Below are 24,071 nucleotides of genomic sequence, written 5' to 3'. Positions count from 1 at the left end.
CAAACCATCTTCGGCTTTATCAACCAACAACTACTTTTATTACGACAAGTTTCCACAAAGTCCACTGTTCAACTACTGCCACTCTTCCATCCCATCCCCTCGCTCTCGCTCGACTACGTACCGGGCTGCGAAGCCCCATCCTTTACTTGCCGACTCTACCCCTACTTGCAGCTTCAAGCAACCCGCAGACGCCTTTTTGGGGAGCACTGCCCCTCATTCCAGCAAGAAGGCACATCCCGGGCACCGCGCCGATAAGACCGATAGCGGTCTAAAGAACAACTGAGGGGCATCGCTGCACCCACCGCCCACCAAGAGCCAGTCGCAGTCATGGGTTTGGTCCATGTGCCAGGAAGACGCTCCAGAGCGTCCAGCCTCAGTGAGTCTTACCAGCCCTAGCGTCACTGCCTGGTCCAATGTCTGGATAATAGCAATCGTCTCCTCCTCGTCGCGCCTGTTGTGGACTTCATACAGCGACAAACTCGCGCCTCCTCTTACACCCTTTTCCCTTTACATACCCTTACGGCCTGTTGCCCATTTGCCTATACCCTGCTTGTTTCCCTAGTTGCGTACCTTGGCTTTGGCGTCTTCCGGGAGCCGAAAAGCCTCCACTTCCACTCTCCAAACCTCTGCCGTGCGCAAATCGAAGAAAAAAAAGTTGCCTCCAACCATGCTGACCTCTTGGCTTTCCAACCCACCAGCTAGCAATCGCTCGAGCATCGACGAAGCCAGAGGCGCTGCCGAAGATGACGACACCACTGTGGTCGAGGCCGACCAGGGCAACGGTGAGTGAAGCCTTTGCAAGAACCGTTGCGCCCGCATTTGTCTGCTCGCGGGGTGCCTCACGCGCCTTTGGCTAACATGGAGTCTAGTGCTTGGCCACATCATTTCCCAGCTTCGTCCTGGAGCTGATCTGAGTCGCGTTGTTTTGCCGACCTTTATTCTCGAGCCCCGTAGCATGCTCGAGAGAATTACAAAGTCAGTAGCCTCCGGAAAAGATGCGGACTCGGGACCTCTTTCGCTGACTCTGTGCGTTTGTCGTAGCTTCATGTGCCACCCCGAAATGCTCCTCCCTATACCTGAGATCGACGACCCCGTACTGCGATTCGTTTCCGTTGTCAAGTTCTACCTGAGTGGATGGCATATCAAACCACCGTCAGTCATTCCGAGCTACCCGTGTAAGCCGTAGACATTGCTGACAAGCGCCCAGAGGAGTGAAGAAGCCCCTGAACCCGATCCTCGGCGAGGTTTTTTCCTGCTACTGGGATCTGCCTGATAACACGAGGGCGTACTACATCTCCGAGCAAACGTCGCATCACCCTCCCAAATCTAGCTACTTCTACATGGTCCCCGAACACAACATCCGCGTTGATGGCACACTCAAGCCCAGGAGCAAGTTCCTCGGAAACTCGGCAGCGAGCTTGATGGAGGGCACAGCGGTCTTGTCTTTCCTTAATAGGGGCAAGGACAAGACAAAGGGCGAACGATAGTATGTTGGCTCGGAATCCGCTTGTGACATGAATACGCTAACCGTGAGACTAGCATTTTGACGCAGCCAAACATGTACGCTCGAGGCATTCTCTTCGGAAAGATGAAGTATGAGCTTGGAGACCACAGCTTTGTTCGGTGCCCAGAGCTCGACTTGGTCGCCGACATTGAGTTCAAGGTGAAGGGCTGGGTCAGCGGTACCTATAACGCGATTGGTGGTTCAATCAAGCATGAGAGCACAGGCGAAGTCCTCTACGAGCTGTCGGGCTTTTGGAACGACGAGATGTTTGTCAAGGATGTCAAGGTCAGCTCAGGGTGATGCTGCAGTTGTGACGCGTTACTAACAGCCTCAGACTGGTCATAAGGAGATGTTCTTCAACGCCAGACGATCAAAGCCCAGCAGCCCCCTCGTGCGGCCTATCGAGGAGCAGGATGAGCGCGAATCCCAGAAGCTTTGGGCACCGACAGCCCAGGCCGTGAAGGATCGCAACCATGAGCTTGCGACAGACGAGAAGACCAAGGTCGAAGACAGACAACGTGAGGAACGTGAGACGAGGGCTCGCGAAGGCGTTGAGTGGAAGCCTAGGCTTTTCAGGGCCGTCCACGGCGGCCCAGGTGGTCCCGAAGAGGGCGAGGAAGAGCTGGAGTGGATCATCAACGCTCACGTGTGAGTACATCCGACTCTCACATTGGACCAAGACACGCTGACACAAAGCAGTGACAACACGAGCCCAGAGAAGCAGACTGAACAAATCTTGGCCATATACCCCATTCTTCCGGGCCAGAAGCCTTCTACGACAAACGCCATTCCTCCCCATAGGCCCTCTGCGACAACAGAGGCCCCGGCCCCGGCCCCGGCTCCAGTCGTTCAGCAACATGCCGCAGGAAACGACTTGATCGACTTTGGCGATGCGCCAGCTACCACCCCGACAGCTCCGACAGCTCCGACAGCTCCGACAGCTCTAACAGCAACTGCGCCTGCGGTTCAGCCACCAAGCGGTACTCCTACGGCAGCTCAGGAAGCGCGGAGTGGATCCAAGGACATTGAAGGGATGCTCAACAGCACCGGCACTCAAGCAAAAGAGGGTCCATTGATGGACTTCACAGATATGAAGAAGAGCGTGCCGCCGCTGAAGAGAGCCGACGAGAGTAACGACAGCTTCCATGACGCTTTGGAGTAGATCAGAGCCAAGCTCATCTAGGACGCACGTCCGTCCCTCTGGTTTTTGTTTTCCCCTCCCGCTCCATCCGGCAAACCCTTTTTTGCCAAACATGACTTTCATTCACCATGGGAGGCGGACTCCTGGCTAGGGGAGATGGAGGAAAGGGGGCCCAGTCAGGAGGTACAAACTATAAATCTTTTGCATTGGCGAACATCCGGGGAAGGGGTTTGGTAGAAAAGGGATACCTCTGTAGATATGTATAGCATTGCTTACCGCTCAGTAATAACGGCATTCAACTGCGGAGAAGTTTTTTGGACATGATTCACTCCCAACATTCGAGCCAAGGGTTAATGATGCTGATGATGATGATGATGCAGGAGTCGTAGTCGCTCTTCGATTTGGAGGCACTACCTAATCTCACATGTTTTGTTACATGGTGCTTTGCCCTTTCAAGAGTTTCTCCCATAGTACCCTAACCCATCCCAGAAACGCCATAAACGCCGCTCTCACCCTCCTTTTTGTTTGGTCTTCCAATCCACCCTGTTGACACAGGTACGGGGGATGGGTATCAAATTCTCAATTTCTGGGGGTGTCGCCTTCCACACTCTCTCTCTTCCTCCTCCTGCTTTGCTGATTAGACCCGTCGTGAGATGAGAAACGACGGCAATGCCTAGCCCCGGCTTCCGGAAACAGCCTTGCTTTGCTGAGCCGAGCTTCAATGCCAGAGTTTTATGGCTTTCCGCATCGTTTGTCGCTTGGAACCGTCTCGCTCTTCTCCCTCTCATGCGACGATGATACGCTTCAAACGAACAGCTCCCAATCGTTGTTTTCCCTTGACCCAAAAATCCCTCTCTTTTCTCCCTTTAGTACCGACGGCGCGTGGGCTCGGGGGTAGGCGAGCGGGACGGGCTCCTCTCGTCGCGGCCGCGGTCCTTGAGCCACTTCTTGGTGCTGAGGGTGAGATCGCGGTCGAGGTCCTCGGACGGGTTCTTGCGGTGGATAAAGTTGCAGAAGCCGCCGCGGACGCAGCCCTCGCCCGAGTTGAGGCGACAACAGGCCTCGCGGAAGTCCGTGACGGGGGAGAGCTCGCAGTATATGGGGCGGGCGGCGTACCACCGCGAGTTGAGGTCGTCGCAGGCCTTTTGGGCAGAGTCTTCGTATTTGAAGCGGGCGTAGACGTTTCCTATGAGGTCTTGTTGTTACGCATTCTCTGTTAGTATACGATTCTTCCCAAGATCAGGAGAGCATGGGTAAGAGGGAAGGGAAGAGAGACGCACGATCATTGTTGTTGTCGCACACAACGAGCTCCTCGAGCTCGCCGTACTTGCAGAGCTCGCACCAAATGTCCTCGTAAAAGGCGTCAAAGTGGTTCTGCAGCTGGGACGGGTTCATGCGGTTCTTTGGGTCGTAGGCCGGGTTCTGGTAGAGGTTGGGCATGAGGATGGTCTGCGAGTAGCTGGGCTTGACGTGCTTTCTCGAGCAGCGGTCGCCGTGGCGGCAGGCGCCGATTTTGAAGTAGAAGGAGCAGTTGACCTTGTCGAGCTCCGTGCCGAAGATGGAGGCGAGGAAGTTAGCCATGTTGTCGTCGGTGTTTCGAGAGGTTTCGGGATATTTGGGTATGTCGTGTGGTTTCGAGATTGCGACGTTTTGAGATATGGCCCTTTGTGTGTTGATTTACGATAGCTCGATATGCTTGATTGTTCGTTGGGAGGGAAGAGTCCGATAGTCTCTGTGGCGGCCGCGTTTTTTGATGGAGCTGCGGAAACGGGCTTGCTTGCGTCGCGACAAATGCGACGGACTAGAGATTGGAATTTCTAGCAGCCTCGCGCGCCACGACGATTAGTAATCCTGGGGCTGAAGCTGTGTCTGTGGCTGGAATAGTGTGGCTCGAGCAGTGGTGGGTTCCAGGTGGTTCTTGCTTCCATCTGGAACCCCACTGATTGATTTCAGGGACGGGAATAAACAGAGTACGTACCGGCGTTGCGAGCCGATGGTCTAGAACGTTTTGGGCGAATTGTGTTGTTTCTCGTTGTTGTAGAATCCAAACATTCTCAGGTCAGCCTTACAACGGCTTTTTCTCATTCCAGGTCCAGACAATAATCCTCGATTCTGGTACAATTTAATGTTTCTCTCATATAAAAATGGCATAGAGGCTTGATACTAATCAAATCGCCTTGCTCAACCCCATTGCAATGCTGATGGCTTCGATAAGTTGCTTCTTGAGCTACTCATCTGAAACACTGGGTTCTCCTCAACCCAATGATACCGGACTATCAGTTGAATGACGCCAACAGAGGGATCAAAATTTTGGTCTAATGCTATGGACCGGCTTCCAGATTCGTTTGTGCGTCTGCTCGACTGAATGATGTTCTGCCCACCGTAACTGAAGGTTCACTCATCCGATGATGATGACTTGTCGACAGAAGTCAAAACTCCGAGGTGCGCAGTCAGACCTCAGGTCACGAGACCACATTCAGATTGAAAATCAACAAACCCGCGCGTCGCTGAACAATTTCAATAAGGTTTCTTCCGAGAGATAATGAAAATATCCACGGTCTCCGGTGGGAAGCCATGGTGAAACCAGTCGTTGGACGCGCTATCTCACTTGCCGACCAATCGCCGCAGTCCCGCCGTTCCAGTCACTCTCGGACTCGAAGCCAAGCAAAACCCCCTCCAAATCCACTAAAACATCCCCGAGAAGATAGGTGGAGCAAAGAAGACCAAGCCGTGCAGCGCCATTGGTGCAACACCGGCTGGCTGTGGTGAAGGTGAACCCCCAAACGGCCCAAAATCAGTTGGAGGCTTGCTGGGATCCTCCCCGTTGTCGCTGCATCTGTGCTTTCCCACCTCCTGCAGGACATGCGCAAACTTCCCGCCCGTGCGCATCTAATGCAGACCAAAGTCAACACAACTGGTCTGTTGCTTCGACAGCCCTCGACGCACACTCTTCTCTCTCTCTCCCGTCCCGTCTCCTTCTCTCCCTTTTTTTTAGTGTACGAATAATTACACCACCATCACAGTCCTTCCTTGACCCTTCTGTGTACACTATTTCCCCCTTGTCGACGGAGCATCCTAAAATTCTTTTTTTATACCCGCGATCGACGCCATTCCCTCCGTCCACATTTGCGAGGGATCTACAAAGCTTCTGCCCGTGATCCATCTTGCTTGACACGGACCCTCTTCCGCCAATCCTCAAGATCTTCCGTCCGACACCCTTTGCCTTATATACCCCGACCCGAGCGGTTTCTCTCTCACAGCCGTGGGCCATGACTACGACGGACGCGACTCTGTCTTCCACCTGCTGACGACCTTCTGATCGACAATCGGTCACAGCACCGACGCTCCTCCTTCCCGTCCCGAACCTGTACATACCTTCTCGACGCCGCTACCATGGATCAAGCCGATATCCCCGCGCTTTTGTCGCGCCTCGCGAGCGACGAGGACGCCGCCAGGAAGATGGCCGTCTTCAAGCTGCAGTCCTCTATAAACGACCCTGCCTTCGCCGACGTTTTCATATCCTCGGGAGGCTTGGTCATTCTTCGACGCCTAATTATGAGTGCGGGAGGAAACACGCTGGCGTACTCGTTGCAGAGTTTGACGCGCCTTTTGGAGGTAGACATGGGCTGGGAGATATTTGAGGGATCATCGTCAGGGGATCTCGTGGAGCGCATTGTCGAATTGATCGTTACGAACCCTCTTGTCAACATTTTGCGCGGTGCCATGTCGATCTTGGTCGCCCTCGTCGGCCACACACAGTCTTCTCGCCCGACGACCCCTCGTACCCCGGGATCCTTTGGTTTCAGAGCCCTGAAGCCCGCCGTCGCAGTCTACCCGCAGTTCTTTGAGCTCGTTATCGCCCAGCTCCAGTCCGCCGACCACGCGCTGTGCGCCAATGCCCTCATGCTCATTAATGCCATGATCCGCGACGCTGTATCTGGCGACACCAACATCACGAAGGCGAACAACCCTGCGATGGAAGAGTGGTCAAAATTCATCAAGCGCTTGCAAGATCTCGGTCTCATCAAGGCAGTGTACAACCTGATGCAGAGCTCGTCCCTACAGGATCTCGCGCATCCTCTGCTTGAGTTCCAGTCCTTGACTAAGGTCCTCCTGAGAAAGTGGCGGGAGGTGAGGGTTGATCTCGAGCGGCCCGAGCACAGACGGGGACTGAAGGGACTTCACCTTGCCAGCAACCCGGAGAAGCAAGTCAATGGCATTCACCGGTTGGACGAGATTAACGAGCTTGGGAAGAAGGGAAGTCGGCGCCACAACCCTGAGAAATGGAGGAGACTGGGCTTCGAAACCGAGAGTCCTACACAGGAGTTTGAGGTCCCCGGCTTCCTGGGCATGATGGACCTGACAGACTACGTGCGCAAGAACGAGGACAGCTTCCAGAAGATGCTTCTGGAACAATCCACAAAACCAAGGAACGAAAGGTGCCCGGTCGCTAGGGCAAGTCTCGCGGTCACGATGATCCTATACGATCATTTCGAGGTGGAGAAGTCGGACGTTGAGGACATTAAGGGTTACCAAGGCTTGGACGGTATCAAAAACAACGAAAAGCTATTCCGTCCGCTCCTCCTCCAGTGGTCGCGACTCCACACAGCCGGCCTGCAAGCTTTCTTCCGCGTATGGAAGTCCACCGCTGCGGAGCACCTGGACTTCGAAAAGGTGGCAGAACTGGTCCGAATTCTCATCGAGCAAGTTGTCGGCCAGGCAAGCCGGACCAAGGACGTGTTGGAGGTCGAGGAGGAGCTGCTTGAGTACGACTGCACTAGACTACGAGAGCTTCAGATGGAGCTTTTGGAACTGTCGTTCGAGGATCAGTGGGGTCAGCATTTGTATCAAGTCCGAGAGGAGTTGAGGCAAGAGGCACTTCAGTTTGTGAAGGAGCAGCGGATCCGATGTCTGCTCCAGGGATCTTGGTTCTCCAAGCCGCTACCACGGCGAGACACCAACCCTAGAGACGAGAACCTCAAGCGTCGTTTGTATACGCCGCGCCCTTGGCGGTTCGCTAAGCTCTCGCACAATCGCCGGTACTTACACTACGCCGACTTCGAGGCACAAACAGCACAGGATCCGGGCCTTGACATTTTGACGGAAAAGGTCGATCTCAGCACCATCAGCTCAGTCGTGTCCAATGTGTCAGCCTCCAATGAGGAAAGCCGCAGCGCAACTAGCAGTTCGACGCTCAAGAACAACGTGACGGTCAAATCGACAACCAAAATCACAATCTTCAGCTACGCCAATCCTGCGGAAGCTGCCGGCGGCGGCGATGCCAAGGAGCAGGCCATCCTGACTCTCAACCCGGTCACGCACAGCCTGGCGTCGGAGTGGCTTGACGGTCTGCTGATGCTGCTCAACCAGGCCCCCATCACGGCCGAGACGAATAAGCTCGTGAATCTCGTGAGCGACTTTGGGCTCAAGATTAGGCTGCTCAACGTGAGAATCGAGGCTGCGTACACCGGGCCACCACCAGGCGCCGGAGTGATACCTAGCAGGGACGGTCTCGACGAGGACTACTTCTACGACGTGTGAGAGACTTTGTATGACCGGGGTGGTGAGGGCTCAGTCCATGGAATGGAGAGCGGTCCGAAATCGTTGATTTTTCCCTTTGTGATGCTGGTTTTTTCTTTGGTGGCTTACATATACCCGCGTTTTCCTCTTGCTCTATACCGGCCAGAGATGTAACGAATGGAGCCAAGACAGGGGGGGAAACTCTTGATCAGCTGTTTTTTCTTCTGGCTTGGGTGCCTACAATGAAGCATAGCGAGCGGTCCAGTTGCGTCGTTAGGTAATCATGGGAAGGAAAGGCTTGGATTTGGCAGGCGACATTTTTCTTACAGTGGCGAGAATGCTACTATGTATGGTGAACAGGTTTTTGGTGCAGGCTGTTTAGCTGTGCTGGCAGGGCTTCTTTTCTTTTCTCTCTCTTCATGTATGCTTATGCCTTTCGAGAGCTAGGTCTTGAAGACTTGCTCGAGTATATTCTAGACGCCAATACCACAACTTATGAACATACTCTCGTCGGGACAGGCGAAGGGAATACGAAGTCTTTCTATGCGCGTGATGTCTTCGGCTGCTGGGTTTTGATATAGCTTCTTAGACCAAGTGGACTTACACGCTTCTCCTGGCTTGGAGATTACGTACTGCCCCCTTTTAGCAATGTTGTAAGTCGGTACGATATTGTCAGATGGTTGTGCTAGTGGTGGTTCTCTTGCCCACGGTTCCGCGCAATTATAGGTTTAGATGGAAGTTTCAGTGGCCAGAACAACGCGTAGACAAGAAAGGATAACGGATTGCGGCTCGATCACGGCTTTGTCCGCTAGGTGCTAGAGGGCAGTAAAAGCGTAACGCCGCCAACGGGCTGTTGATACCGTTTCTTCGAGGGAATATCCGGCCCAGTCACTCGATCTTCTCTAGTGCCGACTTTCGTTATCTCATGAACTTCTTTTGCCATTGTTTCATAATTCCGCAGGACAAAGGAGTGGCCAGGGAGCGAGCTCAACAGGTAAGTTCAAACCAGTTTTGTATTTATTTCAATGCTTGCGACACATGATTCTCTATTCATCTACGACCGCGCCAGCCTTTTCGAAGACCGGCTTTCCCATCCCGCCGCCCTCTCGAACCCATTCTTGTGGAAGTAAAAGTCCTCGAGCGCCTGACGGGCCTCCTGGCTGCTAGTCACCACAAACGGACCATGCTGCACGACAGGCTGATCCAGGGGCTCTCCCGCAATCAAAAGAATCCGCGCCCCAGCGGTTGCCGTGTCCGGGACTCTCATCTGCACCACATCTCCCTCCACCCCAAAAACAACAGCCTGGAATTGCTGTGCCTCCTTCCGGTCGTCCTCGGTGGAGGAGCTCACTTGCGCAGATCCTTCGACAACGTACGCCATCGCGTTCCAGCCCTGGGGGGCTTGCTGGGTTATCTCGCCGCCCGGTTGGATTTGAATGTCGAGGTACCATATCGGCGTATACGTCAGGTCCCTAACACTATCAACGCCTCCAGATACGCCCGAGATGACTTTCACAGTAACCCTGCCGTCGTCTAGTTTCGCAACAGGGATCTCCGTACCCTTGAGATCGCGATACCGCGGCTCGCACATCTTCAATCGCCGCGGCAGATCAACCCACAACTGCAATCCCGCCCCGCTACCACCGTCCTCGGACGGGATCGGCTGCTCCGAGTGCATGATGCCCCTGCCGGCCGTCATGAACTGCAAGTCGCCGGCGTGCAGGACGCCGCGGTGGCCCGCAAAGTCCTCGTGCTCGACGGATCCTTTGAGGATGTAGGAGACGGTCTCCTGGCCCCGGTGGGGGTGGTCGGGAAAGCCTTCGCCGGTGGCGCCGTCCAGGTGGTCGAGCATGAGGAAGGGAGAGAGGGCGCGGAGGTGGTTGCTGCCGATGGAGCGGCGGACGCGGGCGCCTGCGCCTTCGGATTGCTCGGGGGCGGTGAAGATTTTGTGGATTGTTCGGAGGGTTGACATGATGTACGAGTGGATGGTTGTTGGATTTCGATCCTGGCTTCGGTGTTGTAGGTGTTGAAGTGCTCCTAAGAAAAGGGGAAAGATTTTCAAACACACGGCTCTAGTGCCAATTGATAGAATAAATTGTTCATGGAGTTCTTCAATTCAGTTCTTCTTCGGAAAAGCGAAAGATACTTGTATGCGAGCTTCTCACGATAATGCATCACGGCGTGTAAGTGCTCTTCTAAGCCAGTGTAATTCGACAAACCATAGCACTTAGCTCGTGAACACTATCCACCTCACCTAACGCTTACGAATGCTTACATTATGCTCTTTGAATGACATATCTCTTTACCAGATGAGCGGATCGACTAGCTATGGACGCGCTTCGTTGCCTATGGGAAAAGAGCCTGCGGTGCGGACGAATATGGACAGCGGACATTTAGAGAGTGCCGGAAGGGGTCCCGCGCGGCATCTCCAGGCTAATGTGCAAGAGTGGGGCGCGGCGGCAAGATCAGTATCTAGAGACTGGGGTCCTCTGACCCCAGCCGCGCGGGACGGTTCCTGAAGAACTCCTCGTCTATGAGCCTACCGCCAGCAGCCAGTACATATATAGGCGCGTAGGATCTCTTCATCCCTAGTCTGTATAGAAAGTGTTGCGAGTGTTTTGCAGTAACAAGGTTGAGATTGGCCGGCTGTAAGATGGTTGACAGCGTTTGCCGGTCTCGTGGGGCGTTTGGCTCACAGTGGCATACAATCAATGTAATCAGAATCAATTTCACTTCATCTGCTCGGAATTCCAAAATTACCAGAGATATCATCGGTCTTACTTTTCCAGATCTAGCGTGCGAATACGTTAAGGGTATTCGGAGTATTCATAGGGCTGGGAAGCTTCTGTTCTATCCACCACCCCCGACCCCAGATAATGGCCCCCAATATCCACCCCTGCTCTGTTGGCTTCCCAGCCCCCCTCAATATTGGAGCTTCAGCCGCGGGGCAGTTTCCCAAACCAACCCTCAACCCCCCTCGAGATATACGAAGTATCGATTACCTACAGCTTGAGACCACGAAAGCTTCAGCCTTTATGAGGTGGATAACCATACACAACCAAATCAAACCGGAATTCGACATGCAAAGTTTTTGATCAGAGACAACGTAAACCAAAAAAAAAAAGGGTTCGATGTCCAAAGTATGACATCACCCTCCCGCACCTACCGCCCCTGAAACTAAAGCTTCCCCGACAACCACGGACCAACGTTCTTTCTCCCGCCTCCGGACAACGCACATGGTCCGCCGCCTCCCGTGGACGCATCCACACCTTAAAGTCGGCCACGCCGCCGAAAGCAAACCTCAACCAAAACGCAGGAAACGGGCTACCTCTACGGCCATCGCTACCGCTACTACTCCCATCAGGAACACCATCGATACCGGAACCCGCGATATCAGCAGCTACTTCACAACTACGAGGAAAATGGGCTACCGGACCCCGCGCGGCGGCGGCGGCCGACGGCTAATGTACAATAGCGGCGGCGGCGGTAGCAGTCGCAGCAGCAGAACGACGACGACCCCCTATACACCCAATCGCAGCGGTGGCAGGACATACTCCCCCTCGCCCCCTCCCTCGCAAAAGAAGCGCCTCGACGGGCTCTTCCTCGAAGGGAACTGGTACTGCAACTGCCAGCCGCGAAACACGGCCAAATTCCTACAAGTCAGCAAGAACACGGCCAACAGGGGCCGGTGGTTCTACACGTGCGAGAAGAGGCGCGGCGGCTGCAACTTCTTCCTGTGGGCTGAGGACGCGGAGAACAGGGCCGAGGGGGCGACCATGACGTTGCCACCCATGCCGCAGGATGGTGCCGTCGCTGGTAATTCTGCGACGCCTCGACGAACGACTGGTCCGGCTCAGGGTGGTTTCACGCCGGGTACGGCTTCCACCATCAAACCCTCTGCGACGAGAGCTGCTTCTTCGTCAGCGATGATGGAACCGCCTCCGTCGCCCACGGCGCAGAGAAGCGCCGCGAAGCAAAAGTTCATGGATACCTACTTCAAGAACCGACCCGTCCAGGTACCCGAGTACGAAGAGCCGAACGATCTCATGGTCACGGACGAAGAAGCCGAGTTGACAACCCCGGCGCAGAGAAAGAGGAAGAGAGTCCTCTTCGACTTTGACTCTGATGATGACGGAGAAGAAGCACAGGGGCAGGGGCAAGGAGGTGCCAGGACCGACGACTACGGTCTCGATGACGACGTCTCCTCGGACGAGGAGAGGGCCATGACCGAGGCCATGGAACGCAGCGCTAAGAAGCTTCGCGCCGAGGATGGCGGTGGTGGTGGTGGCGGCGGTGGCGCGCCTTCCACGCCTGCTGCGCAGCGTACGGTACACGACGGTGCGCTGCCTACGCCGCAGACGGTCAGCCGAACACTCTTCCCCGACGCGAAGCGCCGCAAGGTCGGCGAGGACGTCGTCGGGGAGATCTCTCCGGGCAACGTATCCTTTTCGACGAGCACGTCGTCAGCGACACTTGGACGCTCAACAGCAGCGGGAACAGGAACTATCCCCCCTTCCTCCTCGCCGCCAACCTCGACCCCGCAAGAAGAGCAGCTCGATCCAACAGAGGAAGTCATGGCCCTACTCCAGGGTCAAAAGGGGGTAGACGGCGCCACAGCCCGCGACGTCAGAGCCGTGCTGGGCCGGTTCGCGATGAAGGCCAAAGGGCTGGCGCGGGGCCGGGACACGGTGCGGACGGCGCTCAAGGCCAAGGACGAGAAAATTGCGGAGCTGCAGGAGAGGGTTGCGAGTCTGGAGGCTCGGGCGAGGACGCAGAGGGAGCAGATTGCGGATTTCAAGGCTGGTATGATGGACTTGTACTCGAAGCATTGAGGGTGTCTCTCCGCTTCTCTCGGACAACGTTCTTTTTTTTTTTTTTTTTTTTTTGGCTTTGGCTTTGGCTTTGGACCGTGTTTAATGTTTCGTTATTTCTGGGAATAAGGTGGTTGAGCAGGGAAGACAGAGAGACTCCGGATGGAGACTCGGGTATGGAGAGCTACCTTATCCCACGAGGTGGACTATTGATCCATACTTTACAGGTCAGGTTGGATGAAGATGGTTTATGATGGAGTTTGGAATTGAGGATACCCCCCGCTCGCACGTCAATCTGTTAAGATTAACTAGTAGTCAGTAGATAGCAACTACAAGAAGATCATTTTTCTTTCTCACTGCACCTTACCTCCTTTTGAAACCCCCTTTATGTGACGAGGGTGGCCCTCCATCGAAATTCGCACCGTTACCCGTTACCTGAATCGGCCTACTATCTGGGACACGGTTGGTATAGAACACACGATAATCCTCATTGTTCGAGTACCAGAATGCTGGCTAAATAAAGTTATGTATTGACGTTATTGCTCCCGCATATGCTGAAGTGTCATCGACTTTAGTTGCGCCTCTCCCAAGTATGGAACGAATGGCATAGAAAGAACCGAAGAGTTCTAGCAAACCTCAGAAAAATAAAAATAAAAATAATGTCACAAAGCCCAATAAAATATATAAATCTTGTCAACTGATTCAAAGTAATTCAGGTAGTGTAGAAACGAAAAACCACTAAACGCCAGAGTTCAAGGGGCTTGATACCCCTAAATGTGCCAAACCCATGAAACCTTTCCCAACCCACCAACCACCCATATATGTGAACCCAAGTTACGAGCCAGGGGATATCATGCTTTCTCTAAAAACTTACTGGGCAAGAACCTCGCGCAACATGACAAGGAAGTTATCCTTGAGCTTGTGAACCTCAGACACGGGCGGCTTGGCCGGCTCGCCGGCGCTCCGACGGAGCCTATCGCGTCTCTTGGCCCGGCGACGGCGCTCGGCCTCGATAGGGTCGAGCTCGTCCTCCTCCTCCGCCTCGTCTTCCTCCTCCCCGTCCTCGTCGTCATACGCCATGTCCTCCAAGTCCATCTGGTCGAGGCCAAAGTCGGAGGAAGAGAAACCAGTGGGAACCAAGTCGGGACCTCCGTTTCCTTCAGCCGCCATCTTTTGTCTTGTCTTGTCGTGATGCCACTTCTTCCTGGCTTCTTGCCATGCGATGAGTTGGTTGACCTCATCAATGACCTTGCCCTTATCGATGGCACCGGAGCTAACACCTCCCTCGAAGAGCGCATTGACATTCAAGGTGCCGTTCTTGGGTCCCTTCCTCAAGAACTCCAGAATGTCCTCAATCCAGCCCATCAGCTGGTCAAACAAGCCGTTGTCGTGTGTGTGGACCTCGTGCACAAACTTGTAAAAGTTGTGCTCGTGTCTCTGGCAGAGATCAATAAAGGCCTGAACGGTCTGGTTCGGGTCTGCCGATGCGTCCTGCTCCTGACATTTTTCAACGACCTGTGTTGCATGTTAGTGCTGTTACCGTAACATCTCACGAGACTGCCTACCTGGATCATGTCGTCAATGAACACAGCAAAGTCCGTGACACTGCTGTAAACGTTTGCCGACTTGTAGACCCGAACAAGGGGTTCGTAGAAAATGCTGAAGAGATCTCTGAACAGTTGAAGGGTGACCGGCTGTTCCACCAATTGCAACATCATGGCCTTGTCGTGCTGTCTTGTGCAAAGCTTCAGGTACTGCTTGAGATACGAGAACAGCTGAGCACCCTGCTTCAACTCCTCGTCAATGTTCTCAACAGCATTATTGAAAGCGACGTAGGCGTTGTAGAGTCGGCCAATCTGTTCCGAGGTGAGACCAGGCTCAAGGTAGTCCGAGCGGAGAATCACGACAATCAAGTCGATATCTTCAGCAGCCGCTTCTTCCCTAATTGCGAGTTTGATGTGCTCCTCGGCCTCCGTGTACATCTTCAGCTTCCCAGTAAAGGCTGCATCGCCGATCTTAGCGCCGAGCGTGTCGATAGACTTTTGGAAGCTCTTGATGCCATCATTGAGGGTCAATGAGAAGATGCGCTGAAGGAGGGATCGGGTGCCGAAAGGTTGCGCCAGGAACACGTCCAAAACACCGGACATGACAGCAGCCGGGTTCGCAATTCTGATAACGTTCTTGATGACGGTATAAGGAATGAGCGAGTGGATCCTCTTAGCTTGGGCGAAAAGCTCGGGAGAATTGTCTTCTGCAAGGAATAGGTGGTAAATCGTAGCTGCGACCTCTATCCGGAGCCACTCGGCGAACTTCCGGTACTGAATGCTCAAGTCCTGGATGGTCTCCTTCTCCTTGATTTCCTTGAACAGTGACGTAAGGCCGTTGCGCTCGACAATCTCTTGACGGAACCTGAACGCTGTTAGTACTTGGTAGTGGGGAATACAGATTGCAGCGTTACGCACTCCTCCATATAGATGTCGAGCTCGGCAGCGCGTTTCCTTGCCACCTCGTAAAACTTCTTTTGCTCCTCCACACGCATCGCGTCGACTGCCTTTCTCCGTTCAATATCGTCGATATCGGCATCCGTCGGCGTGATCTGGTCCCTGGTGAGGAATTCCTCCATAGCCTTTGTTTGCGCAATCTGGGGGTTCGAGAGCAGTGTGCGAATGAAAGCTCTGAGAGATACACGCTGGCTCTCACGCCACAGCGTCACTTGTTCGTTCTTCTTTCCTCCAAGGAATGGCAGGTCGCTCTTGGGCCTGCTATCCGTCGACACTCGAGGCGAGTTGCGACCTGAGGCAGTAGAGCTGGCACGTTTGTGTCCTACACTAATTAGCATTCGCGGCACCGCGCGAGGATGAGAGATACTCACCTAGCACTGACAACTTGGAGTGGGTGTCCTTCTCGTGGGGAGGAAGACCAGTCATCATGGTCGAAACAGATGACACTGAGGAGGCAGAAGAATCCGGGCTTCCACCTCCGGTCAGGGAAGAGAACAGACCCGTAGTCGTCGTATCCGACTTGTTCTTCTTCGGCAGCGTGGGTAGAACCTTGCCCGGCAATTCGAGGCGTAGTCTCTTATGTAACCTGGCGAAATCGCTATATCTCCTACCGATGAAGAACTCGAGCTCGCCCTTTCGGTGAATGCGCATGATGAACTCCTAAATTCGACGTTAGTGTCTGCTGTGCTCGCCCAGAAACGAAAACTCGGCAGAGTCAGCTTACAGCATGCTTGTGAGATCTAATAGTCTTCCTCTCCGACGTGATTCTAACGGCAGCAATGTTCACATCCCAACCATTGATGTAGTTGCCTTCCGGCAAGGCATGCATGACACCCGTGTCGATGGCATTGCTGTCGACAACCTCGATCTCGGAAAAGCGTATCCTCTCCTCAAAGCCGGAAGAAGTTTTGCAACCGGACACCATCATCAGCTCAACAAGCTTCTGACATTTTATAGCCAACTTGCGCCGCTTGGTCTCTTCGAGTCTGTCTTCCGAGGATGAAATATTCTTCGTCGCAAAAGATTCTAGGAACTGTAGTCGGGGGGGGTGGTGGAGCGAGTCAGCGGAGCTAGTCCGGAGGAAGTGAGGGCGTTTTGTAATGGGCGCGGGGGAAGCCTAAGCCTTTGCACTTACTACTTGGAGCTTGTCTTGCCAAAACTCCTTCTCTCTGGCCTTGTCGAGGAAAGGGAAATCGCGAACATGGTGTACAAAGATGTAGCGGAGGATGGGGAGCTCCGAGTCGAGGGGAGATACCTCTCCAACATCGGATTTGAAGGGGGCGCCAAATCGCTTGAGGGCCGTGGGGGAGTTGAGCTCTGAGATTTCGTACTTGACTTGCTCAGAAACGAGCTCGCGCTTGAGGTCTGGCGGGGTGGGAAGTTAGCATCTTTTCCTCTTTCTTGGATCATGTCGAAAATGACGGGCGGCTTACAATGCTCTTGCTTTCCCGTCAGAGACTGGCCCGGCGGGGGAATAGACATGTTGCTCTTTGAACGAAGGGGAAGCTCCCTGGTGACCGGGGCCTGGGCCGGGTCTACAGCAGCGCCATTCTGCGGTTGTTCTTGGGATGTCGAAGCCATCAGCGTCGTTTCTGTGTTGTTTCGTGTTGTTTGAACCGGTCTCGGGGGCTGGCAAAGGTCTGTTAGAATGCCCTCGTTTTTCTTCGGTGCCAAGATCGTGGGAGAGGGGAGAGAAAGGTGGTTGCGGATTTGCGGAAGGAAGAAAGCGTCGAGAGAAGGTGGGCAAGCTGACTGGCGTCAGAGCAACAGCTGGGGACCCGCGACGTAATAATCAATTTACGGACGGTACAGCGGTACTGGGGGGTTGACTGGGTACTTGGGGGCTGGCAGGGGAGGGTACCTTGGGCTGGGCACGAGCCGGGTCTCAATAGTGTGTAGTGCGCGCGGCAGATCCCAATGGTTAGGTTGTGCTCGCAGGGCAGGGAGCGGGCCCAGATCGCAGTGGGGGCGCAGGCGGCGGTACCTTAGGCCGTAGGGTCGCTGTACGTAACGCGCGTTCGGCGGGGTAGTTACAGGCGCTGTCCACTATGGTGCTGCGGTGAAGTGCAGGGCAGCTCTCGCAGCAGCAGTGAATGAGGTGAGGTGGAAGGACAGAAGGTACTTGGTTTGGTAGTGTGAAGGGACCTTGGCCAAAAGTCAATGCTGTCAGGTGCTCGTCGCGGGGCCCTGTAGGTTGGGTTCAAGCAAGTGGAGGGGAGCCCGGCTGAAGCCTTTTTTTAGTCCCGATTCCCAAACCACCTAAACTTTTTCGTCACTCGTTACCCTCGCCGTCCGTGGTGTCTATTATCAATCTCAAGGAACCCAGAGCCCTCCTTTTCTTGGTGTTGCCTCAGATGCTCCCCCCTCCCGGATGTTGAGACCTAGCTTCAAGGTACCAACAAAGAGAAGCTGGGTGGCATCAAGATACCTGTGGCGGGAGCTCGGCAGGTTACGTAGCGCCCAACAGGTTGGATGAGACGAGACGGAATGAGCTTAGAGCTCGGTGAAGCTAAGCAAAAGGTGTGATTGGGCGTTGGAAGAGGAAGCGCGTAGGTGTGTGCTGTGCGTCAGGTCAGCTGTGCGAGCGGCGAAGAGGGCTGGGCTGGATGGACGGATGGGAGGGGAGGGGAGGTGGAGGGGATAGATCGGGATGTTTTTTTTAATTCTTTCTCATGTCGCGAGTCGCCTCAGAAAAGGCTCAAGCCCGGCCGGGACGGACGTTGAATATCCTTAGCACGGAGAGACGGCACGCAAGCGTCGTTTGGCGGGGTGAGAAAACACAGTAAAACTTGACAAAAGCAGATAAAACGAGGCAGGGGTCGTTTCTAAAAAAGCAAGGAACCGTCTTCCGTAACACGCGGAAGTACCCCAAAAAAAAAAACCAACAGTCCCCAATCCTTGTTTACAGTACACTGAGTACTTGTGTGCGCCAATCTTTTGTGTAAACTCTGTGTGAACAGACAGATAGACAGGCCCCAAAGTTCAGGGTCCTCTTGTTGCGGCTTGCAGGTGCCTGACAGCGATGCGATGCGAAGTTTGGAGACGCGAGAAGAGTTGGAGGTGCGAATAAGAACCAGCGAAGACCAGAAGAAGCTCACAAACAGGGCAGGGATCCGTTCCATGTTGCTGTTACTGTCACTGCGCAGCACCTCGCACCTCAACTTGAGGTGGACGAAGAAGCCAAGCCTTTCCGCTCCCGCATGCCTCGTTAGTCACCGCTGGCGCTGGGTGGAAGTCCGGGATGGATAGGGAGCTGTCCGGTCCCGCCCACCTTAGGTTAAGGTACTACAGATTTGTACTTCGTATGTAGGTTGCCCGTAGTCCCCGACGGTATTCTTCGCTGACGCTGACGATGACTTGCTGCTGCGCCTGATTGTGCTATCGAATTGTTCCCAATTGTTTCCATTCTCTCCAAGGGCTCAAACAGCCCAGCCACACCGCAGCAGGCCAAGCCCCCAAACGCCAATACCTTGTAATCCATCTTCAAGACTTACGACTCGAGAGTCGAGACGCACCTGAATGGCGCCGAGAATCGTGGCGGTGACTATGACCCATCTCCCCATGTTGTCGAAAATTGGCCATGGGATGCATGACGTCGTGGGGCAGCACACCTGCATGCTGTGTAAGTACCTCCTCATCCACCCCAACGATGCGGAGCCGAGTGCCGAGACCACACACAAGAGACACCACACAATACCTTACCTTCCCTTACTTACCTTGTACTAGGTAGTAGAGACGGACGCAACGCCCACTGAGCTTCTTCACCAAGCTGCCCAGCCGCTGTTTCCTCGACACGCCTCACACACTTCAGCCACAACCGCTTCTTCAACTTCCCTGGTTGACCACACCTCAACTCTGGGCAACACGGCGCGTCCAGTCTTGGCCGTGCCTCGCTTGCCATTTCCTTGTTCAAACCATTATCACGATTCACATAGGCAATGCACCGGACCCGCAAAGCAAGCAAGTAAGAACTACAGAGTGTAGTCATCAGGTTGCAGAAGGCGACTGGGCATGACTTGCAGAAGCTGAACATCGCAGCACACTATTCGTTGAAACGAAACGAACAAGTCATGAGCAAAAAATGACTTCCTTGGTTGACCCCACCCCAAAAACATTTGTTGCCAGCTCACAACTCAGTCATCAGCCTCGAAGCTGTGCAAAAGAGCCAAGGCCGCAGACGCGCAATCATTGTCGCCATCAGTTCTTCCTTGGGGTGCTTGGCTCCGGACGAGACCGAATCGCCTTATGGGGCAATCGACGTCTAGCGCCGCCCACTTCCTTACCTTACGTATCCGCTTCTCAAAGGCACACCTCATTCTTTCGTGAAATTCTACGGCCCTTTTTTGGGTGACTTTGTTCCCATCTATCCCCGCCATATCCACTCTCGCAAAGACATCACCAAACAATTGCTTTTCCCATTTATCATCAAATATGCCAAGGCTGAGTTCAGGCTCAGAGTCTCCAGAATGTAGCTCGGTTCGCCAAAACACGGGGAGATAGTTATGGTCCCCAATCTGTTCCCCCAACCGCGCCAAACTCTTTCGGCGCCGTAATACGACGGAAGCATGGAATCATTAGACGGGCTTCTGGAACCCGCGGCCTGCGGACACCCGCCCGGACGATCTACCTTAGTGCGACGTTCGAAAGCAAGTAGTGCCAAATGTCCAAAAGTCGGCCTGCTTGATATACGCTGCCGCGCTCGGAGGAAATCAGAACGGCTAGAATGACCCAAAATAGGGAAGTATCAAGAGAGAGGCAGAGGCAGGAATGACTCCGATCCCATACGCACCACCCAATTCTTGCGCCTACCCGGCTACGGTGCCGGGAGCCCAGGAGTTGAAGGACGCTGTAGGACGCACGGGGTGTGGGTCACCGCGCACCCGTCGGGATTCGGAGCCGGCGCCCATTCGGTGATCGTCCAGGGACCTAAACAACATGCATAATTTCTCATTTAAGGAAGCACCTCGGCATGCCCGATTGCGTACCTAGTACGGAGTACTCGTAGGGCTGCCCGCGGGCGGGATGTCACATCGCTTCGAGACATCGCCGGCCCTGTCTATTGTCAACAACTACCAATTTGGTAAAGGTCAGGTTGAGTACTCTCGAATGACTGATGAATGCTTTGTAAATTTATAAGCCCTGTAAAGTTTTTGTCGTACGCGTTTTCCATTTCTATAGGTGAAAGGAGAAGCATGGTTTTTACCACGACAATCGAAACTTTTTTCCGATTGTCGTAAGAGATCTCGTGTCGTACTCGCTAGGAGCATCGGGGCACACGGGTAGGATAGTGTAGTCAAGAGCTCGCCGATATGTATGAAGAAAAATGACGCCGATCCAGGATCAAATGCGAGGGAAAAAGTGATACTCAGGCCGACTTGGCCCCAATCAAGTGACGTTCACGCTCGACACAGGTCATTGGCTTAGCGAAACCTTGGGTACATCGTCGGTGAACTTCACCGCGTACTGTCTTAAGCTGTGCGAAGATACTTCATGGTGGAACACGGTCGAGCTCTCGTCGCCAACCTGTGAGCATGACGGTAGTAACTAAAGTACACATCAGGGCAGGCCTCTAAGCTACATCGCCAAATTTCTATCCATATGTTGGATGAAGGTCGACGCTGACCATGTGTCCGATCAAACGTCAGCCTGTCACACAATGTCAGAAGACTAGTTGCTCTGTTGATCGCGGGGGAAAGATCACACATCAAAGCCGCTCCTCAGTCGGCTGTGAGTCTCATTCGACATTGATCACTTCATATCTGCCAGAGAGCTGTCGGGGATAACCTATTGTAAAAGATTGTATTCGTCTGTTATTATCAACACAAAGCTGTTCAGGATGATTATCTCAAGCCTGTACGGAAGGAGATATAGAAATAATGTGGTAAGACATCACGTTGGATGAACCATTAGAGTGAAAATAGAATAAAAGCGGCGCAGGCTGAAATCAGACTCAGACCTTACAAAAACAAAATCATCGGGGGTCGGTGTTGTTGCAAGTGATCAGTCGTAACTACCACGCCAGGGGGCTCCTCATCCGATGGTGACAGATGAAGCAAACAAGTGACCCATAGACCACACACAGCCAGTGACTGTATTGCTCCTTCCCAATAAAGGCCTTTGGCCCTCTTCACCGCCTGGCTTCTCATCCGAAGGTTGAGCCCCTTTTCGGTCAAGATAGGGAGCGGACTAAGCCATCATCAACGTGCAATCTTCCCGGGAACATCATTCATATCACGTCCAGAACCGTACGTTCGTTCGCCAAGTCCTACACCTATACTTCATTTACGCGTCAAAACTCCTGACTGCCGCATACCCTTTATCCCTACATCATTATAGTACTTGCTTTACATCATATTACATCAGCTTGAAGCTATAGAACAGGCGTTGGCAAAGCTGGATCACACGCAAATATTCATTCAAGCCATCGCATTCTCTAATCACAAAATACAAGGGCAATCACATGTCCAGTATTCAGGTCGATAAAAACACTTTGCCCTCAAAAACGCCAAGAATAAAGCTCAAAAAGGGTATCCATCAATTTGGGACCCTTACGTGTAAGTCTGTAAGATGAAGCCCATCCCAACCAGAAACAAAAGCAACATATCATGGCACAGAACACCACCCACAAGTTGAAACATAGCTCCGTCTCGTGATATTGCGGTTCTCTTCGTCTTCGATACCGGTTTAAACTACATCGTACGACACCACATGAGACAGCACGGCGAGTAGCTAGCCATGTAAGTCTTTTGCCAGATGTAGCTAGAGGTGGGACTTCGCTACGAATGCTCTTCGACCCTGCCGTTTGGGTATTTGCACTGCCTTCACAGCAGGATGCTGTTCCACTCACCTTGAGGGTTTCTTGAATCACAGATGGGAAACGCCACAGTCCATTATCGTAGATCGGGAGTGTTCAATGAGTGTAGGCAGTGCTGGCGCACTGCACGGAACCAACTGTATGGGGGTCCCGTGGTTATGAACATGGCCATGGTCAAAGGAGACAGTGCAATACGAGGGAGATAATAAAACCGGAAATCATTGCGGCGACTTCCACTTGGATCGGGACATGTAACCCTCCTCGACAGTCCAGCTAGTAAAACGGAGGAGAGATACTCGGCATCAGAATGCATCGCTGCGAGTCAATACTCTACACCGAGACCGCAAAGAACATGAAGCAAAACCGTAGACGCATTTTTCCCTTAGCATGGTCCATCGCCATACGTTCAATATAACTCTGCGTTATAGCCTTATGCCACCATGCTCGAATGGCTTCTAGCAGGGGGAGGGTAAGTGGCAGCACTTTATGATACATAGAGCAGAGAATTTCAAGTTAGATGGAAACCGAGTAGGACCACAAGTTCAGCTGGTTAAGTAGAAAACGCGCCAACGCAAGGCTCTCCGATAGCACGACAAGGCTTGATGTTGACTGAGCATTATCGCTCTACAGTACCTGAGAGTGTCCTACGAGGTCGAGAAGAGGATCTGGGTTGTGGACATCTGTGACGATAGCTATGATGAAGTTCGAGTTACAACCTTTGATGAATCCTCGGTTCATCATGAGTGTGGCCAATAAGGTCCTCATGAAGCTCTCTCTATAAAAGTGGCGAGTAGAAAGTCTAGCAACGAAATAGGGGTAAGTTGTACAATACTCTCTCTGATCATTCAGCCATGACAGTCGAAACAACCCATCATCTTGCAAACGGAAAAAAAGCCGTAATGTAATCAATCAATCTAATAATGCCTCTGCTGTGTGGGTATCATATTAAGATGCAGTAACCGCAATGCCAAATCCCTTTCCAAACACGGTATATCTCACAAGTCGATCCTTCAAAGTTCTTCAAAGCTCGTCAAACACCCTCAACCGATCCTCTTCCTCCTCCCTTCCCCTTCTATCCTCCCACAAAGGCGACAACTTCGGCACCCCCTCGGCCCCTTCAACGCTGCGGTTCGCCCCCTTCTCAAGCCCCTTCAACGCCTTCCCAGCAGCGCCCTCGAGATCCGCCGGCCCGCCGAGGTACTGCGCGCCCACAAACAGCAGAATCAGTACCGCAAACACAACCGACGTGACGATCCACACGGCCCGCAGCCTCTTGCGCGTCTTCTCTTGCCACTCCCGGTCCGCCCTCTCCCACCCCTCGATCCGCCGCCGCACGAGGTCGACGCGACCGCTCAAGCCCTCGATCCGCGTCCGCCCGGACTCGATCCGGCCCTGGAGCGTCTTGATGCGCGACTCTTGCTCGCCAAACTGCCCAAAGGTGTCGAGCTGGCCCGCCACGTCCCGCGCCATCTCGTCGGCCTCGGAGACGACCTCGCCCGTCATCTGCCGCGAGGCCTCCGTCAGCTCGCGGATCGCCGAGATTGTGTTCTGCAGCATGCTCTTCTTTTCGAGGACAGAGTAGTACGTCTCGTCGAGTCGCCGGGTTGTCGCTGTTGAGAATCCGCTGAGCTCAACTAGCGAGTTCTTCAAGCCCCTATACGTAGAAACACCGACATGTCAGTCTCGAGCTTCTTTAAAAAAACACCATTACGGAAGAGAACGTACGCAACCCTGTTCGCCGTCCTGCCCTTCTCCTCCACCAGTGCAGCCTCGTTATTCA

At 53.6% G+C, this 24,071-nt stretch overlaps 7 protein-coding genes across 7 annotated transcripts; 3 read left to right on the top strand and 4 right to left on the bottom strand.

The window, feature by feature from the left end:
• Positions 1 to 952: 952 nt before the first annotated feature.
• On the top strand, positions 953 to 2,435 carry BDZ83DRAFT_600187 (uncharacterized protein; the record flags this gene model as incomplete). The annotated part of the gene is made up of 4 exons (XM_060507023.1): positions 953 to 1,152; positions 1,208 to 1,486; positions 1,540 to 1,789; positions 1,839 to 2,435. 4 exons carry the CDS (start codon positions 956 to 958, stop codon positions 2,154 to 2,156), a joined length of 1,044 nt encoding a protein of 347 aa, XP_060370735.1. The 3' UTR covers positions 2,157 to 2,435.
• Positions 2,436 to 3,511: 1,076 nt separating this feature from the next.
• On the bottom strand, positions 3,512 to 4,226 carry BDZ83DRAFT_566138 (uncharacterized protein; the record flags this gene model as incomplete). Its single annotated transcript, XM_060503827.1, has 2 exons — positions 3,512 to 3,840; positions 3,926 to 4,226. The coding sequence occupies 2 exons, from the start codon at positions 4,224 to 4,226 to the stop codon at positions 3,512 to 3,514; spliced, it is 630 nt and encodes a 209-aa protein (XP_060370734.1).
• A 1,695-nt stretch (positions 4,227 to 5,921) lies between these two features.
• Positions 5,922 to 8,412, top strand: BDZ83DRAFT_330910 (ELMO/CED-12 family protein). The gene has a single exon (XM_060502414.1). It carries the CDS (start codon positions 6,039 to 6,041, stop codon positions 8,184 to 8,186), a length of 2,148 nt encoding a protein of 715 aa, XP_060370733.1. The 5' UTR covers positions 5,922 to 6,038; the 3' UTR covers positions 8,187 to 8,412.
• Positions 8,413 to 9,170: 758 nt separating this feature from the next.
• Positions 9,171 to 10,531, bottom strand: BDZ83DRAFT_600180 (RmlC-like cupin domain-containing protein). The gene has a single exon (XM_060507022.1). It carries the CDS (start codon positions 10,135 to 10,137, stop codon positions 9,220 to 9,222), a length of 918 nt encoding a protein of 305 aa, XP_060370732.1. The 5' UTR covers positions 10,138 to 10,531; the 3' UTR covers positions 9,171 to 9,219.
• A 522-nt stretch (positions 10,532 to 11,053) lies between these two features.
• On the top strand, positions 11,054 to 13,038 carry BDZ83DRAFT_600178 (uncharacterized protein). Its single transcript, XM_060507021.1, has one exon. The coding sequence runs from the start codon at positions 11,402 to 11,404 to the stop codon at positions 12,995 to 12,997; it is 1,596 nt and encodes a 531-aa protein (XP_060370731.1). The 5' UTR covers positions 11,054 to 11,401; the 3' UTR covers positions 12,998 to 13,038.
• Positions 13,039 to 13,362: 324 nt separating this feature from the next.
• On the bottom strand, positions 13,363 to 17,263 carry BDZ83DRAFT_600176 (PX domain-containing protein). Its single transcript, XM_060507020.1, has 7 exons — positions 16,911 to 17,263; positions 16,613 to 16,842; positions 16,202 to 16,510; positions 15,849 to 16,137; positions 15,439 to 15,799; positions 14,542 to 15,385; positions 13,363 to 14,491 (listed from the first exon to the last, which is right to left on the bottom strand). The coding sequence occupies exons 1-7, from the start codon at positions 17,056 to 17,058 to the stop codon at positions 13,847 to 13,849; spliced, it is 2,826 nt and encodes a 941-aa protein (XP_060370730.1). The 5' UTR covers positions 17,059 to 17,263; the 3' UTR covers positions 13,363 to 13,846.
• Positions 17,264 to 23,311: 6,048 nt separating this feature from the next.
• BDZ83DRAFT_747003 (uncharacterized protein) lies at positions 23,312 to 23,999 on the bottom strand (the record flags this gene model as incomplete). The annotated part of the gene is made up of 2 exons (XM_060513359.1): positions 23,312 to 23,945; positions 23,995 to 23,999. 2 exons carry the CDS (start codon positions 23,997 to 23,999, stop codon positions 23,312 to 23,314), a joined length of 639 nt encoding a protein of 212 aa, XP_060370729.1.
• Between the last annotated feature and the right edge of the window lie 72 nt (positions 24,000 to 24,071).

Source organism: Colletotrichum acutatum, assembly GCF_030867785.1.
Source record: "Colletotrichum acutatum strain CBS 112980 chromosome Unknown BDZ83scaffold_5, whole genome shotgun sequence".
Classification (NCBI taxonomy): Eukaryota; Fungi; Ascomycota; class Sordariomycetes; order Glomerellales; family Glomerellaceae; genus Colletotrichum; species Colletotrichum acutatum.
Note: the sequence above shows the minus strand (reverse complement) of the source record. Positions and strands in the feature narration are given on the sequence as shown.

Excerpts from the sequence above, each read along its gene's own strand:
- BDZ83DRAFT_330910 (XM_060502414.1), top strand. The coding sequence starts at position 6,039 with ATGGATCAAGCCGATATCCCCGCGCTTTTGTCGCGCCTCGCGAGCGAC.
- BDZ83DRAFT_600178 (XM_060507021.1), top strand. The coding sequence starts at position 11,402 with ATGGTCCGCCGCCTCCCGTGGACGCATCCACACCTTAAAGTCGGCCAC.
- BDZ83DRAFT_600176 (XM_060507020.1), bottom strand. The coding sequence starts at position 17,058 with ATGGCTTCGACATCCCAAGAACAACCGCAGAATGGCGCTGCTGTAGAC. Across the intron at positions 15,386-15,438 it reads CTCGACATCTATATGGAGGA|GTTCCGTCAAGAGATTGTCG; the intron begins GTGCGTAACGCT and ends AACAGCGTTCAG. Across the intron at positions 14,492-14,541 it reads TCATTGACGACATGATCCAG|GTCGTTGAAAAATGTCAGGA; the intron begins GTAGGCAGTCTC and ends CATGCAACACAG.
- BDZ83DRAFT_600180 (XM_060507022.1), bottom strand. The coding sequence starts at position 10,137 with ATGTCAACCCTCCGAACAATCCACAAAATCTTCACCGCCCCCGAGCAA.